The 16908-nt window shown below is 52.7% G+C and overlaps 1 protein-coding gene across 1 annotated transcript; it reads right to left on the reverse strand.

Moving 5' to 3' along the window:
* Positions 1-7872: 7872 nt before the first annotated feature.
* MRM1 (mitochondrial rRNA methyltransferase 1) lies at positions 7873-16821 on the reverse strand. The gene is made up of 5 exons (XM_086360481.1): positions 16150-16821; positions 15855-15948; positions 8910-9042; positions 8691-8810; positions 7873-8202 (listed from the first exon to the last, which is right to left on the reverse strand). The coding sequence occupies exons 1-5, from the start codon at positions 16710-16712 to the stop codon at positions 8030-8032; spliced, it is 1083 nt and encodes a 360-aa protein (XP_086216607.1). The 5' UTR covers positions 16713-16821; the 3' UTR covers positions 7873-8029.
* Positions 16822-16908: the final 87 nt, after the last annotated feature.

The following is a 16908-nucleotide window of genomic DNA, read 5'->3' on the forward strand; positions in this document are numbered from 1 at the left end:
GAGCTGTCCCCTCAGCCTTCGATGAGCTCCTTTGTTTCAGAGAATGGAGAGCAGCTGTGGCTGGGGGATCATTTGCATCTTGCCTCCTCTGAAAAGTGGAGGGGCAGGGCCAGCTGGAAACACGCTGAGAGATTTGCCCCCCACAACCCACCCCACCAAAGAGAAACAGGAGGCAATTAGTCTCCGACCTCAGGACCTATTTGCTTGTTCATTCATTGTTTATAAACTACCCTCCCTCTCCCCGTAAGTGCCTGGCCCTGTGTGGGGGACCTAGGAAGCTATTAATAATTCCTGCCCCAAAGACTCAAGGACGGGGTGGGCCTTCCTGGGGGCGTGGGGGGTGCTTAGGGTCTTCAGAGGACTCTGGGGGCCGAGAGGCTGGGGGAAGGGCCTTAAGGCTGCTAGGAAGAAGGAAGCAAGCCCCCCCCACCAACCCCTTTACTGCCTCCCTTGTTTGCTGACTTCTCATTTTCTTCTTTCTGAAGGAAACTGTTGAGCCCACTGACATTTTTTTGAGTTGACATACAAACCACAAAAGGGACCACTTTCCATCGTCTCTCCCTTCTGACATCCACAAACCTCAGCAAAAAGCAGGGCACGGGAGGGGGGCCAGGAGGGTGAGAGGTGGCAGGAGAAAGCAGAAGGGGTCAAGTTCAACTAGACTGCCTGGATTGGGGGGGCGCGGAGGGGGAGTGGAGAGGGGCTCGGGCCCAGCCCCACCTCCAACTGAGCCCCTCCTCCCCTGGGCCACCGCAGCTGGTGAAGAGCATCCTCAGAAATGGACCATTGTGACCGAGAGGGCAGAGCGGGGCGAAGGACAGGCATTTCCATAAGAAGCCTTCTTGGAGTGTAGTGGAGAGGAACCTTGTTTAGAAGCGGCCTTCCCAGAGCCCGAGGAATAAATCTCCTGGTCCCAGTTCATTGACCAGCCCCACTCCCTCCCCCAGTCTGAGGACGGAGCTGGAACAATTCATGGGGGCAAAGCTCACGCCCTCTCCTGCTTCCTGGAACCTGACAGGTCCTTGGGACTCTGGCCTCCACTCCCCGACCCCCCAGCTGGCTAAACCAAGTCCTGGGGTGTAGAATGATCGTTCTGAGAGCGACTGTCATTCCCTGTGAAATCACAACAGCTGCCCGTTGCAGAGAGCTGACCGATTTAGCGGGCTGTGGGCTTCCGGGCTGTGGCGTCGTGTCCCCGTTTTGCAGAACTGGATAGATGTCCTGGAGGAGAGCGACTTGCCTCTGGTCATCGAGCTAGGAAGTGGTGGGTCAGGATGAGAGCCCAGGACCAAGCCGTGTTCACAGTCACGGAGATCCAAAAGGAAGGAAGAAGTGGCTGGACTGGGTGGGACGCACTGGGGAAGAGAGGCTGCTTGAGGAGCAAGGGGCAGCTTCAGGTGCCAGACCCCCTCACCAGGCCCCCAGGATCCTGGGGTGCAGGGACAGAGACAGCCTCTGGGCCAGCGGCCACCTCTCTCCCACATAAAACCCTGTCTACGCGGGTCTGAGCACAGACCTAGCAGCGGGAAGCAGTGAGCTCTGGGCTGGGGAGTTAGAACTTTCTGGAGCATCTCCCCCAGCAGGATGAGCTGAAGACCACCAGGGAGGTGTTAATGAAACAGAGAAGCTGCGAACAGACCCAGGAGGGATTCCAATCTGACACCTCCACCCCAGCCCCCCGCCAGTAATGAGCCAGGACCTGCCCTTCTCCCCAGAGGGGCGTGGTGGGGGTGGGGCAGCAGGAGAAGGAGACATCCTGGAGCTTCAGAGACCTCTTTTCCTATCAACATCATCACCATTATCATTATTTCTGCTGCCCTGAAAGTGTTCACCTTTATTGAGCACCTACTGTGTCCCCAGAACCGTGCTGAGTCCTTTTTATACATCCCATCGTTAATGCTCACAACGACCCCTATGAAAGGTACTGTTCCTATCTCCACTTCACAGATGAAGAAACTGTGATTAAATCAGGTTAAGGGATGGGCCTGAGGCTGACCCAGGACAGTCTGACTCAGAAATGTGTGTGTTTTAATATTCATTATTTGGCTGCGTGGGGTCTTAGTTGCTGCCCACAGGATCTCTGCAGGGTCTGTGGGCAGCAGACAAGTTCTCTCGTTGTGGCACGTGGGCTCCAGAGCAACAGGCTCAGCAGTCGCGGTGCAATCCCTTAGCTGCCCTGCGGCGTGTGGTGGCTCAGTGATAAAAGAACCCACCTGCCAATGCAGGAGACTTGGGTTCAATCTCTGGGTTGGAAAGATCCCCTGGAGAGGGAAATGACAACCCACTCCAGTATAATTCCCTGGGAAATCCCATGGACAGAGGAGCCTAGCGGGCTACAGTCCATGGGGATGCACAGAGTCAGATATGACTGAACGACTTAACAACAAGAACAAAACAAAGTAGGAGATTAGTTCCCAGACCAGGGATGGAACCCACGTTCCCTGCATTAGAAGGCAGATCCTTAACCACTGGACCAGCAGGGAAGTCCCCTAGAAGTGTGTTCCTGATGCTTTAGCTACTTTGCCTGTGAGAGGACCCAGGCAGTCCTCAGGAGGGTAGGTGGGGTTGAAATGCCTCCCTGTCTGGGGAGAGGCCTCAGGGTGCCAGGGCCAGGCCCACTCCTCCAGGAAGGGAGGCGTGTGTGCCTCAGGGCTAGCGCTGGGCTGGAGAGTGAAAGCAACATCGTGTGTCCCAGGAAGTCCAGAACTGGGGAGAAAGGAGAGCAAGGCCCCAGCCCCGCAGCCTCTGGGCTCCCTGTGCTCTCACGGCGTCTCTGCTCTAACTGTGTGCAGTGAGGACTGGGCCAAGGGATCTGGAAGGACCTCCAGCTCTGCTCACTGCCTGGAGGAGGGGATGGAAGGGCTGTTGAGTGGGGAGGCCCGAAGTAGTGGGCTACATGGGGTGGGGTGGTGGGGGGCGGTGCTCGGAAGACCCCTGCCTCCTGGCCCTAGAGGAGGGCGCTGAGCAGCTCTGAGAGCAGAGTCCTGTGTTTGTAAACATCATCAATCAGGGATTAGCAGATGGGCATGCTAATTGCACCTGTGGAAGTCAGAGACCTCAAGGTTGATTACATTTACAAACTGTGGGGCTCCCTGGCGCCCGACTCTCCCTGGAGGAGTAGAGGGGCTCTAGTTGAGGATCCCAGCCTGGGGCAGGGTGAAACTGGAAATTTAGCCTTCTGTAGGGGGAAAAAAAAGACGCCAGCCCTGGAGGGGGTAGGGTTCTCTGGGAACCCCAACCTTCTGAGACCCTGCCCCTATTGGCTTGGAGACCCTGATAAAGGAGGAGCCTAGGAATGTCATTTCAGCCCCTGCCTCTTCCAACCCACCTCTGTTCTCCCCGGTAAACCATTGTGTCTTGCAGCTAAAAGGGGTCCTAGAGCCTCTGGGGAAATTGAGGCCAGGGTGGTGGGAGGGCAGGGTCCAGTGTCCTGACCTCTAGGTCGGCCCCCCATGTCAGCTGTGAGAGCATCTCAAAGTCCGAGGAAACAGGGCCGAGGGCTTTACATGCACGATCCCCCCACGTGGACACTGTTGTCGTCCCTATTTACAGATGAAGAAAGCCAAGGCTTGAAAAAGTTAAGAACATGGCCACCTTGACACCACTGCCAAAGTCAGAGCTGGAGCTCAAAGCGCCCACTGCTTGCCAGCCAAGGTCATGTCCTCAGCCAGCACCGTGCTCTCCTCCAGCCGCACCCTGACCCTGCTGCCCTTCGTACCCATGGCCTGTCGCCCCAGCTCCCGGGTGTTGAACCACACTAGCTGAGCTCAGCAGCTTCTATGCACCTGGCACCTGAGGTCACGTGCAGAGAAGCAGGCCTCAGCCTTGGCCTCGGGGCCTTTCTTCATTTGGGGAGTGTCTGGGTTGCATGACAATTACGTATCTGTATGTCCTGGGCAGGTAATTACAGCCGCAATTCCCTTTGGTTCAAGTGAACCTGTCTTCCAGAGGACAGCCAGCCTGCTGCCTGGGGGGATGAAGCAGGAAGGAGCCACCTGGGCCCGGCTGTTTCCCTGGGGGAGTGGCCCTGGAGGTGACCCAGACCACAGAGCGCTGACGGATAGCAGGCCCAAGGTTAGATAGGGCTCCGGACACCACAGAGGAGTCGGTGGGCAGGAGAGGGCTCCAGACCCCGAGAACACCCAACCCTACCTCTAGGTTTCATGCTGGCTTTAGTTCTGGAGAGCAAAGCTCAATTCTGCACCCCAGGATGGAGGGGAGCACCAGGACACCTCAGTTTTCACCAGATCTGTTACTCTGGGATCTCCAGAGAAACAGACCCAATAGGAGAAACAGAACCTCTCTCTCTCTATGCTGCTGCTGCTAAGTCGATTTGACTTCCCAGGTGTACAGTGGTAAAGGATCTGCCAATGCAGGAGATACAAGATGCAGGTTTGATCCCTGGGTGAGGAAGATCCCCTGGAAAAGGAAAGGACCACTCACTCCAGTATTCTTGCCTGAAAAATCCCATGGACAGAGGAGCCTGGTGGGCTACAGTCCATAGGGTTGCACAGAGTCAGACATGACCAAGCATGCAGGCAAGCTTGTGCACACACACACACATATATGCACACCCACATACACATACACACTATATGTTATAAGGAATTGGGTCATGTGATTACAGAGGCTGAGAAGCCCCAAGTTCTGCAGGGTAGGGCTGGAAACCCCAGGAGAGCTGATGATACAGTGACCATCTGAGGGCTAGCAGGCTTGAGACCTGGAAGAGGCCATGTTCCAGTTCCAAAAGGCAGGCATATTCTCTCACTTGGGAAGGGTCAGCCTTTCTGTTCTACTGGGGGTCTCAACGGATTAGACAAGGCCCACCACACAGGGGAGTGCGATCTGCTTTACTCAGTCCAGCAGTGCTAATCTCATCCAAAAATACCCTCACAGAACCACCCAGGATAATGCTTGACCAAGTATCTGGGCACCCTGTGGCCCACTCAAGTTGACACATTGATCTGAACCCTCACACCCAGGTTTGAATTATGACATGCCAGGCCTGGGCACACAGTCCTGCAGTTTACACAATGCTTTTTTATCTTTACAACTTCCCTGTTGGGGAGAGGGTAGCTGGAGCAGGTGTAGATGGCACTATCCCCATTGTATAGATGAGGAGACCGAGACACCACCCAGGGAGGAAGCCAGAGTCAGGGCTGGAGATCCAGCATCTTCTGAAGAACCTTGGGGACAGGTAAAAGCTTGCTTGGCCCAAACTTTCTGGTATGCATTCAAAAGCACGAGTGTGAACGACTTGGAAGCAGTTGGACATATGTAGTAATGTGACAGCCAGTGATTCTCCAACTGGCTGTATACTGGCCATCAGCGGGATAGTTCTAAAAAAAAAAATGCTGGTGCCTGGCTTCTTCCCGAGAGATGCTGATTCAGTCAGCCTGTACCTCTGCACACCTGGACTATTCAAGTGCCCCTCCTGTTCCCTGACCCCACGAGGCTAAGGATGGCCACAGCCAGAAACCACACAAGGGGGACCGCCCTGGTGGTCAGAGGTTAAGACTCAGCGCTTCCACTACAGCGGGCATGGGCTTGATCCCTGGGCGGGGAACTAAGATCTCACTTACCATGTGGTGCAGCCAGAAAACAGAAGAAAAACAAAAACACACTAGCCTCTTCGTGGAGAGAGCAGAGGTGATGCGGGAGGTGGGGTCGTACACCTGAGCTGGATGGAGGTCACATCTGTGTGGCAGTCAGGGACAGAGCTCAGGGAGAAACCTGTGTGATGGAGATCTATGGAGTGTATGAAGGAGGGGTTCTTCCTCCTTTTTGAGAGGAAAAGCTCTGACTTTAAAGCCATCTTTGTCCCTTTCATTCATTTATAATTTACTTTTTAATTGGAGGGACTCCCTGGTGGCTCAGATGGTAGAGTCTGCCTGCAATGCAGAGAGACCCGGGTTCAATCCCTGGGTCAGGAAGATCCCCTGGAGCAGGAAATGGCAACCCACTTCAGTATCCTTGCCTGGAAAACCCCAGGAATGGAGGAGCCTGGCGGGCTGCAGTTCCTGGGGTCACAAAGAGTCGGACATGACTGAGCGACTTCACTTTCACTTAACTGGAGGAAAACTGCTTCACAAGGTTGCGTTGTTTTCTGCTGTGCAACTATCCAAATCAGCTGGAATTATACTATTTTTTTAAAAAAATATTTATTTGGCTGCACCAGATTTAGCTTCAGCACGTGGGATCTAGTTCCCTGACTAGGGATCAAACCCAGGCCCCCTGCCTTAGGAGCACAGAGTCTTAAGTACTGGACCGCCAGGGAAGTCCCATCTTTGGCCTTTTAAAAATTGAAGTTCAGTGTCTTTCTAACTGGCATCACCATTAGAATTCGAGCTGACTCCACCCCACAGAGAATAGGGCAGTACTACTTACCAAGCACCTGCAGTGTGTAAGGCCCTGAGTTCTCCGGCCTCTCTCCTCCCCGCCACCCAGGGAGGCAGGATTATCCCCGCCCACTGAGGAGCAGGAGGGGGAGGAACTGGCCAGTCAGAGCATCAGGACCTGTGCCTCGGCAGCCATCCCCCAGACCCACGCTCCTAAGCAGTGCTGCTCAAGGGCTCATTCCATCCCCCTAGGGACACACGGCGGCGGCGTCTGGAGACGTTTTCGGTTGTCACAACTTGGGGGAGAGGGTGCTTATTGTCATCTTGTAGACAGAGGCCAGAGATGCTGCTAAATGCCCTGAGTTACCCAGCCCAGAACATCAGTAGAAACCTAATGGGTCCCGACCTGGGCTGCAACTGAGACCCAACTGGGGGAGCTTTAAAAATTCGGATGTTTGGAAATCCCTGGTGGCTCAGCGGTAAAGAATCCACCTGCCAACGCAGGGGACAAGGGTTGGATCCCTGATCCGGGAAGATCCCACATGCCGCGGGGCAACTAAGCCCATTCACCCCAACTACTGAGCCTGTGCTCTAGAGCCGGGGAGCTGCAACCACTGAGCCCTTTGCCACAACTACTGAAGCCCGTGCACTGCAGCTAGAGCAGCCCCTGCTCTCCGCAACCAGAGAAGAGCCCGAGCAGCAATGAAGACCCAGCACGGCCAAAAAAGAAAATAAATAAAATCCTTAAAAAAAAAAAAGTCGGATGTTCACGTTGCACACTGACCAATTACATCAGGCTGAGGGGGTGTCAGCTGCTTTTCAAAGCTTGCCAGGTGGTTCCAGTCAGCAGCCAAGACTGCCCTAAGCTACTTATCCTAGTGGCTTCTGCTCTGCTCACGGGAGCCTGGGAGAGTAGTACCGAATCTGTCTGGGTTGTACAACAAACGGCAAATCTGCAAGGTCCTCACCACCTCCCAGAATCAAAGGCCAGAACTCTGGTTCGGCAGGTCTTTCCATGGAGGCCGACTAACTCACCCATGGTGGGTACTGGAGGGCCAGTGAGTTGATAGGTATTTGCTAATCTTTGCCCTGCGTCTCTGGGGTGGGCCACAGCCAGGAATCTCCCCAGGTGGCTGCGAAAGCTTGCCAAAGCGACCGTGGACCAAAGAACAAGGCTGCCACCTAGTGGACGAACCAGAGAGAAGGGGTGCCTGCTGGATATCAAGTGATGTTTCACTGGATCCTGACAACAGCCCTGGGGGTTAGAAAGATGAAGTCGTGTGTTCAGAGGGTTTGAGCCTGGATTTGCACCTGTCTGGCCCACAGGAGTGCCCCGGGCTTTCCTCTGCCTTCTCACACCCATCCAAGAGGAAGAGGACCCTGGATGGGGCTGCCTGATCCCCTTCTGATGTCCAAAACTCCCCCTTGCTTCCAGGCGGGACCTGGGAAGAAAGAGACCCTCTGTCCCAGCACAGCGTAGAAATCAATAGGCTGCCATCTCCAACCGAAAGTCCAAAAAAACGGGAAACTGAACTTCCTGTGGTCTCTACTGCAAAGCTCCTGGCTCCCCAGGATAGCGGTTTATAAACAGAGGCCTGATGCCCACTCATAAGAAGACAAAGAGACTCCAGCACATTCGAGGGTGTGGGTGCGTGCGCTCCCCAGCACACAGACACCGTGGACAGTCCTGGTTAGCCCCTGTCTTGTCTCTTCTTTTCTGATCCTGAGGACAGTCCTGGGTGCTGAGCCACTCTGGCTGCTTCAGATGAGGCCAAGGGATCCTGGGGGTCATGGAGAAGTTGCTCTCTCCTCCGTTCCACTGGGAACCCCTTCCTCTGGCTGCAAATGGAGTGAAGAAGGATTCCTGCACAGACAGATAGAAGGACAAGGGTGGAACAGAGGAGGGACCATGGGCCAGGCACTTCTTCACTCCATCCTCAAGAGGCTGTAGGGGGCTTCCCTGGTGGTCCAGTGATTAAGAACCTGCCTGCCAATGCGGGGGACACGGGTTCCATCCCTAGTTCGGGAAGATTCCCACATGCTCTGCAGGGCGATGAAGCCCATGCACCACAGCTACTAAGCCCGCACACAAAGAGAAGCCACTGCAATGAGAAGCCTGCAACTAGACAGTGACCTCTGCTCTACTGACTTTAACTAGAGAAAGTCCTTGGACAGCAATGATGAACCAGAGCAGTCAAACATTATTAATTTTTTAAAAGATGTAGATATTTTCCTCATTCGGCATATATAAGCAATTCGGACACAGCAAGATTGAGAAAGGTATTTAGGATGAATTGAAGCAGCTGTATGCATGTGATCAGAAGGAGAGAAGAAAGGGGAGTGGAAACTCACCTGCGGCCACGGAGACGTTTAAGGACTCGAGTCCAGGAGGCAGCTGCCGGCCGGGCAGGATGGTGAGGAGAAGCTGGCAGGAGGCCTGCACTGCCCGGGACAGACCAGAGCCCTCGTTCCCTGCAGAGCAAGGGGGCCGGAGGGTTACGGAGGACCCAGCTGCGCAGGCAGGCACTCAGGAAGCTTGCATCTCAGCAAAGAGCAGGGACATCTACCTACCTAGCACGAGGAGGGTAGGCCGGTCCCAGAGGAAATCCAAGCAGCGAGTGATGGGGATCTTGGAGGACAGGGCGATCTCAGGCCCCGGGCAGCCCACTGTGCCAGCCACGAGCCAGCCCTGCCGGGCTCTGGCCTGAAAGGGGAGAGGTGAAATCAATTCTTCAGCGGAGCACCAGCCAGGAGGAGCCTGGCCTTGCACATCTAGTCATCCCCTCGTTAAGCCGCTGGATTCAGTCAGTAGTTATCAAGTACCTAGAGTGGACAGGCTCTGTGCTCAGCACTGGGGATAAGGGGATGAACAAAACAGGCCCAAACCCCAGCCTCGTAGCAGGGAGGTCAGGGAAGCCTCACTGAAGTGTAGACCTGCGGGAGGTGAGGGGAGGGAGCACCACGCAGACACCTGGGGGAGGAGATACTCTAGGCAGAGATCAGTAAGGGCAAAGGCCAAGAGGCAGGCGCTTACCAGGCAAGCGTGAGGAACAGCAGAACAGCCAAGTAGCCAGTGGAAAGGGAGCTGCTGAGACAAGAAAGGAAAAAAGAGGCCACAGGAGGTAGGACCTCAAAGGCGACTGGAAGGCCTTTGGCTTTCACTCTGAGAGAGGCAAAGCCTTTGAAGGGTTTTGAGCAGAGAAGCCGGGACACGGTCTGACTTACGTCTCTACAGAATCACTCTATGTTGAGAGCAGAAGCAAGCAGACCAGTTAGGTTTCTGCAGTGACACAGGGAGAGATGATGGTGGCTTGGACCACAGTGGTAACAGTGGAGATGGTTAGCAATGGTCAGAATGTGGAAATAGAAAGAAAGAAAGAAAGAAAGTTGCTCAGTCGTGTCTGACTCTTTGCGACCCCTTGGACTGTAGCCTACCAGGCTCTTCTGTCCATGGGATTTTCTAGGCAAGAGTACTGGAGTGGGTTGCCATTTCCTGCCAGGTAAGTATGGAAATAAGGCCAAGGTAAAAATGAAAGGCTGTGCCTTAAAAATATCTGTGTATTCTAAATCCTTTCTAATCTCTGGGCAAACCTGAACTAGCGGTGCCTTTGTCGTCAGCTGCACGTGCAGGACTAGACAATCACGTCCTCGTAAGACAGGTGGGATGTGGGGTGAGAGAGCAGAAGACCCAAGGAGGACGCCAAGGCCTAAGCAACTGAAGGCAGGAAGAGCTGCCATCAACTGAGCTGGCTAACTCTGCAAAAGGAACAGGAACATTTGGAAATCTTGTTTGAAACGCCCATTAGACAGAAAAAAGAGCTGTTGAGTTGGCAACTAGATATGTGAATCTGAGGTTCAGGAGCAAAACCCAGAAGGATATATATTTGGGAGGCATTCGTATCTAAATGGCAATTTAAAACCATCAGATTGCATGTGACAAACAAGAAATAAGTATAGAACAGGGACCCAAGGACTGAGAGGAGCCCTGGGGGACGGTCAGGGAAACTGCTAAATACAGGGCAATACTGCCCCCTTGTGTCCAGCAAGGGAAGCACAGCTGAAGACAAATGCTGATGGACCACGGGTTTTGCTAAGATTTGACAGAGGATGCGACCGGCGCACTAAGCGCGGCCGAGAGGAGCTACCCCACGTCCGAGGTCAGGGGCAGAAGCTGGGAGGGCCCCATGCCCGAAGGGCGGCGGCCAAGAGGAGTTACCCCACGTCCGAGGTCAGGGGCAGTGGCCGAGAGTGCCAGGCTGCGACGGCGCAGGAATGGCCGAGAGGAGCTACCCAAGTCCGAGGTCAGGGGTGGCAGCCAGGAGGAGCAACCCCACATCCAAGGAGCAGTGGCTGCGCGGGCACAGGAGGGCCTAGAGGAGCTATCCCACGTTGAAGGTCAGGAAGGGTGGCAGTGAGGAGATACCCCTCGTCCAAGGTAAGGAGCAGTGGCTGCGCTTTGCTGGAGCAGCCGTGAAGAGATACCCCACGCCCAAGGTAAGAGAAACCCAAGTAAGACAGTAGGTGTTGCAAGAGGGCATCAGAGGGCAAACACACTGAAACCATACTCCCAGAAAACTAGTCAATCTAATCACACTAGGACCACAGGCTTGTCTAACTCAATGAAACTAAGCCATGCTCGTGGGACAACCCAAGACAGGTGGGTCATGGTGGAGAGATCTGACAGAATGTGGTCCACTGGAGAAGGGAATGGCAAACCACTTCAGTATTCTTGCCTTGAGAACCCCATGAACAGTATGAAAAGGCAAAATGATAAGATATTGAAAGAGGAACTCCCCAGGTCAGTAGGTGCCCAATACGCTACTGGAGATCAGTGGAGAAATAACTCCAGAAAGAATGAAGGGATGGAGCCAAAGCAAAAATACCACCCAGCTGTGGATGTGACTGGTGATAGAAGCAAGGTCCGATGCTGTAAAGAGCAATATTGCATAGGAACCTGGAATGTCAGGTCCATGAATCAAAGCAAATTGGAAGTGGTCAAACAAGAGATGGCAAGAGTGAATGTCAACATTCTAGGAATCAGCGAACTAAAATGGACTGGAATGGATGAATTTAACTCAGATGACCATTATATCTACCACTGCGGGCAGGAATCCCTCAGAAGAAATGGAGCAGCCATCATGGTCAACAAAAGAGTCCGAAATGCAGTACTTGGATGCAATCTCAAAAACGACAGCATGATCTCTGTTCGTTTCCAAGGCAAACCATTCAATATCACAGTAATCCAAGTCTATGCCCCAACTAGTAACACTGAAGTAGCTGAAGTTGAACGGTTCTATGAAGACCTACAAGATCTTTTAGAACTAACACCCAAAGAAGATGGCCTTTTCATTATAGGGGACTGGAATGCAGAAGTAGGAAGTCAAGAAACACCTGGAGTAACAGGCAAATTTGGCCTTGGAATATGGAATGAAGCAGGGTGAAGACTAATAGAGTTCTGCCAAGAAAATGCACTGGTCATAGCAAACACCCTCTTCCAACAACACAAGAGAAGACTCTACACTTGGACATCACCAGATGGTCAACACCGAAATCAGATTGATTATATTCTTTGCAGCCAAAGATGGAGAAGCTTTATACAGTCAACAAAATCAAGACCAGGAGCTGACTGTGGCTCAGATCATGAACTCCTTATTACCAAATTCAGACTCAAATTGAAGAAAGTAGAGAAAAACACTAGACCATTCAGGTACGACTTAAATCAAATTCCTTATGATTATACAGTGGAAGTGAGAAATAGATTTAAGGGACTAGATCTGATAGAGTGCCTGATGAACTATGGACTGAGGTTCGTGACATTGTACAGGAGACAGGGATCAAGACCATCCCCATGGAAAAGAAATGCAAAAAAGTAAAATGGCTGTCTGGGGAGGCCTTACAAATAGCTGTGAAAAGAAGAGAAGCGAAACGCAAAGAAGAAAAGGAAAGATATAAGCATCTGAATGCAGAGTTCCAAACAATAGCAAGGAGAGATAGAAAAGCCTTCCTCAGCAATCAATGCAAAGAAATAGAGGAAAACAACAGAATGGGAAAAACTAGAGATCTCTTCAAGAAAATTAGAGATACCAAGGGAACATTTCATGCAAAGACGGGCTCGATAAAGGACAGAAATGGTATGGACCTAACAGAAGCAGAAGATATTAAGAAGAGATGGCAAGAATACACAGAAGAACTGTACAAAAAAGATCTTCATGATGCAGATAATCATGATGGTGTGATCACTCATCTAGAGCCAGACATCCTGGAATGTGAAGTCAAGTGGGCCTTAGAAAGCATCACTACGAACAAAGCTAGTGGAGGTGATGGAATTCCAGTTGAGCTATCTCAAATCCTGAAAGATGATGCTGTGAAAGTGCTGCACTCAATATGCCAGCAAATTTGGAAAACTCAGAAGTGGCCACAGGACTGGAAAAGGTCAGTTTTCATGCCAATCCCAAAGAAAGGCAATGCCAAAGAATGCTCAAACTACCGCACAATTGCACTCATGTCACGTGTTAGTAAAGTAATGCTCAAAATTCTCCAAGCCAGGCTTCAGCAATATGTGAACCGTGAACTTCCTGATGTTCAAGCTGGTTTTAGAAAAGGCAGAGGAACCAGAGACCAAATTGCCAACATCTGCTGGACCATGGAAAAAGCAAGAGTTCCAGAAAAACATCTATTTCTGCTTTATTGACTATGCCAAAGTCTTTGACTGTGTGGATCACAATAAACTGTGGAAAATTCTGAGAGATGGGAATACCAGACCACTTGACCTGCCTCTTGAGAAATCTGTATGCAGGTCAGGAAGCTACAGTTAGACCTGGACATGGAACAACAGACTGGTTCCAAATAGGAAAAGGAGTACGTCATGGTTGTATATTGTCACCCTGCTTATTTAACTTATATGCAGAGTACATCATGAGAAACGCTGGACTGGAAGAAACACAAGCTGGAATCAAGATTGCCGGGAGAAATATCAATAACCTCAGATATGCAGATGACACCACCCTTATGGCAGAAAGTGAAGAAGAACTAAAAAGCCTCTTGATGAAGGTGAAAGTGGAGAGTGAAAATGCTGGCTTAAAGCTCAACATTCAGAAAATGAAGATCATGGCATCCGGTCCCATCACTTCATGGGAAATAGATGGGGAAACAGTGGAAACAGTGTCAGACTTTATTATTTTGGACTCCAAAATCACTGCAGATGGTGACTGCAGCCATGAAATTAAAAGACGCTTACTCCTTGGAAGAAAAGTTATGACCAACCTAGATAGCATACTGAAAAGCAGAGACATTACTTTGCCAACAAAGGTCTGTCTAGTCAAGGCTACGGTTTTTCCAGTGGTCATGCATGGATGTGAGAGTTGGACTGTGAAGAAGGCTGAGCGCCGAAGAATTGATGCTTTTGAACTGTGGTGTTGGAGAAGACTCTTGACAGTCCCTTGGACTGCAAGGAGATCCAACCAGTCCATCCTAAAGGATATCAGTCCTGAATGTTTATTGGAAGGACTGATGCTGAAGCTGAAACTCCAATACTTTGGCCACCTCATGCGAAGAGTTGACTCATTGGAAAAGACTCTGTTGCTGGGAGGGATTGGGGGCAGGAGGAGAAGGGGACGTCAGAGGATGAGATGGCTGGATGGCATCACTGACTCGATGGACGTGAGTCTGAGTGAAGTCCGGGAGTTGGTGATGGACAGGGAGGTCTGGCGTGCTGCGATTCATGGGGTCGCAGAGTCGGACACGACTGAGAGACTGAACTGAACTGAACTGAACTGACAGAGGATGAGATGGCTGGATGCCATCACCCAATCAATGGACATGAGTTTGGGTGAACTCCGGGAGTTGGTGATGGACCGGGAGGCCTGGCGTGCTGCAATTCATGGGGTCGCAAAGAGTTGGACAGGACTGAGCGACTGAACTGAACTGTCCCTTCCTAGACATCAAAGTGGGTTTTTTTGGTGGTGGTGATGATGCTGCTGGTGGTAGTGGTTTGGGGGGTTTGTTTTGTTTGTTTCTTCTTTTGTGGGAGGGACCAGGGGGAAGGGATAGACTAGTCCTTGTTCAAAGAGCCTTTCAAACTGCTTCCCTACAGGAGGAAGCAGGAACCACTGGTTTCTCACGAGTGAACATTTACTCAAGACCTACTTACTAGATGGGCTTCCCTGGTAGCTCAGATGGTAAAGAACCTGCCTGCAATGCAGGAGACCTGGGTTCGATCCCCTGGGTTGAGAAGATCCCCTGGAGAAGGGAATGGCTACCCATGCCATTATTCTTGCCTGAAGAATCCCATGGACAGATGAGCCTGGCAGGCTACAGTCCATGGGGCCCCAAAGAGTTGGACACGACTGAGCAACTAACACTTTACTTACTAGGCAGTGAACTGAAAGTCACTCAGTCATGTCGACTCTTTGCGTCTCCATGGACTATACAGTCCATGGAATTCTCCAGGCCAGAATACTGGAATGGGTAGCCTATCCCTTCTCCAGTGGATCTTCCAGACCTAGGAATCAAACCAGGGTCTCCTGCATTGCAGGCGTATTCTTCACCAACTGAGCTATCAGGAAGCCCCTAGGCAGTGGAGCACTGAGTAAACCTGCAGGAGGAGCAAAAAGTACGCCTCTGAAAGGACTGCAGTGGAAGTCCCTAACGTCAGATTCTGCTCCATGTATCCTTTGTAAAACTCCAGATCCTTCTCTCCTCAAAGCGATTTAGACGGCTGGATGAATCACAAGCTGGAATCAAGACTGCCAGGAGAAATATCATCAACCTCAGACATGCAGCTGATACCACTCTAATGGCAGAAACTAAGAGGAAGTAAAGTGCTTCTTGAGGAGGGTGAAAGAGTGAAAAGGCTGGCTTAAAACTCAACATTCAAAAAACAAAAGATCATGGCACCTGTCTCATTACTTCATGACAAATAGAAGGGGAAAAAGTGGAAACAGCGACAGGTTTTATTTTGGAGGCTCCAAAATCACTGCAAATGGTGACTTTAACTATGAAATTAAAAGATGCTTGCTCCTTGGAAGAAAACCTATGACCAACCTAGACAGCGTATTAAAAAGCAGAGACATCACTTTGTTGACAAAGGTCCATATAGCCAAAACTACAGTTTTTCCAGTAGTCATGTATGGATGCGAGAGTTGGACCATAAAGGCTGAGCTCCGAAGAATTAATGCCTTCAAATTGTGGAACTGGAGAAGACTCTTGAGAGTCCCTTGGACTGCAAGGAGAGCAAACCAGTCCATCCCAAAGGAAATCAACCCTAAATATTCACTGGAAGGGCTAATAATGCTGAAGCTCCAATGGCCACAATATTTTGGACAGGGAAGCCTGGCGTGCTGCAGTCCGTGAGGTCGAAAAGAGTGGACACGACTTAGTGACTAAACAAACAAGGAAGCGATACCACCGCCCCCAACCCCTTCCTCCCTCAGCTGCTGGCCAGGAGGCTCTTGGAGACTGAGCTTGGTTCATTTCTTCTCCTTTACTAACACACCCCCGCTTCCCCCGCGCCATTACCTGTAAAAAACCGGCCAGGTCATCAGTGGAGAACACGTCCATCACCTCCATAGCCCCGGCGCTGGCCTTGCTGACTACTGGAGTGAGCGGGCAGCTGCAAGGTTTCCCCATGCCACCATATGAAGCCGGGTAACCTCAGGCCCGGTGCTGTGCCCTCCCCCATACCCCAAGGGTTAGGGGGTAAGAATTCTGGAGTCGGGGAGGCCTGGTTGAGGGACCACCCAAGGGTCAAGGTGCTTAGGAACTCGGCTGTGCCTCCAGATGGGGACGCACGGGAAATAAGGGGCGTCCATGCCTGTTTCTCCGGCTGGTGATGACCTTATCCACTCCGAGGAAGTGAGCGGAGCGCAGCACAGCCCCAAGATTCCGGGGATCCTGCAGCCCCTCGAGGACGAGCCACAGCTGCTGGGGGTCGTCTCCTGGCCGGGCCACCTCGGCCTCGGCCCAGGGCCGGGGCCGCAGGGGGCTCACTTCCATGCAGACGCCCTGGTGAACCTGGTGACGGCACAGGACATCCAGCTCCCGCCGCCGGGGCCGCAGCACTGGGATGGCCCGCTCCTCGGCCGCGCGCAGCAGCTCGGCCCGCTGCCCCTGCAGCCCAGACCTGCAAGCCTGGAGCAGGAGCCGGGCGACGCGGCGGCGGGCGGCCCGCAGCGCCAGGAGGCACGGGGACAGGCCAAACAGGAGCTCCGGGCCCCCGGCCGACCGCGGCATCGACGCCAGGTCATCCAGGGGCAGGCGGCCGAGCTCCTCCCCGCCGGGCCGCCCCCAGCGCCGCGTCGCTTGGGAGAAAGGACGCGTGAGGGGGAGGCTGCAGCAGGGCCAGGTCGCGGTCCCGACGGCCGGGGGCAGCGCCATGGTCGATAACCCGGCTGCGTCCGCAAAGGCGGCTACTCCCACCGGCGCCGTCCCTCAAGGGAGCAGCTCCGCTTCCGCGTCCGGACGCCCCGCCCCCGCCCGGGTTGCCGCAAGGCGCATGCGCGGAGGCTAAGCCGTTCCCACAGTGCCCCCTGCAGGGCCGGCGGAGCGACCACCATCCACCGTCGAGGCGCCG

Source organism: Bos grunniens, chromosome 19 (genome assembly GCF_055505025.1).
Source record: "Bos grunniens cultivar Pamir isolate PY7600 chromosome 19, Bosgru_T2T1.0, whole genome shotgun sequence".
NCBI lineage: Eukaryota > Metazoa > Chordata > Mammalia > Artiodactyla > Bovidae > Bos > Bos grunniens.

Bases quoted from the DNA above. Each gene is read 5' to 3' on its own strand.
- MRM1 (XM_086360481.1), bottom strand. From the start codon at position 16,712: ATGGCGCTGCCCCCGGCCGTCGGGACCGCGACCTGGCCCTGCTGCAGC. The intron at 15,949-16,149 runs GCATGGACGCCC...GAAACCTTGCAG, and splicing joins ATCACCAGCCGGAGAAACAG to CTGCCCGCTCACTCCAGTAG. The intron at 9,043-15,854 runs GTAATGGCGCGG...CTCCCCTTTCAG, and splicing joins ACCTGGCCGGTTTTTTACAG to GCCAGAGCCCGGCAGGGCTG.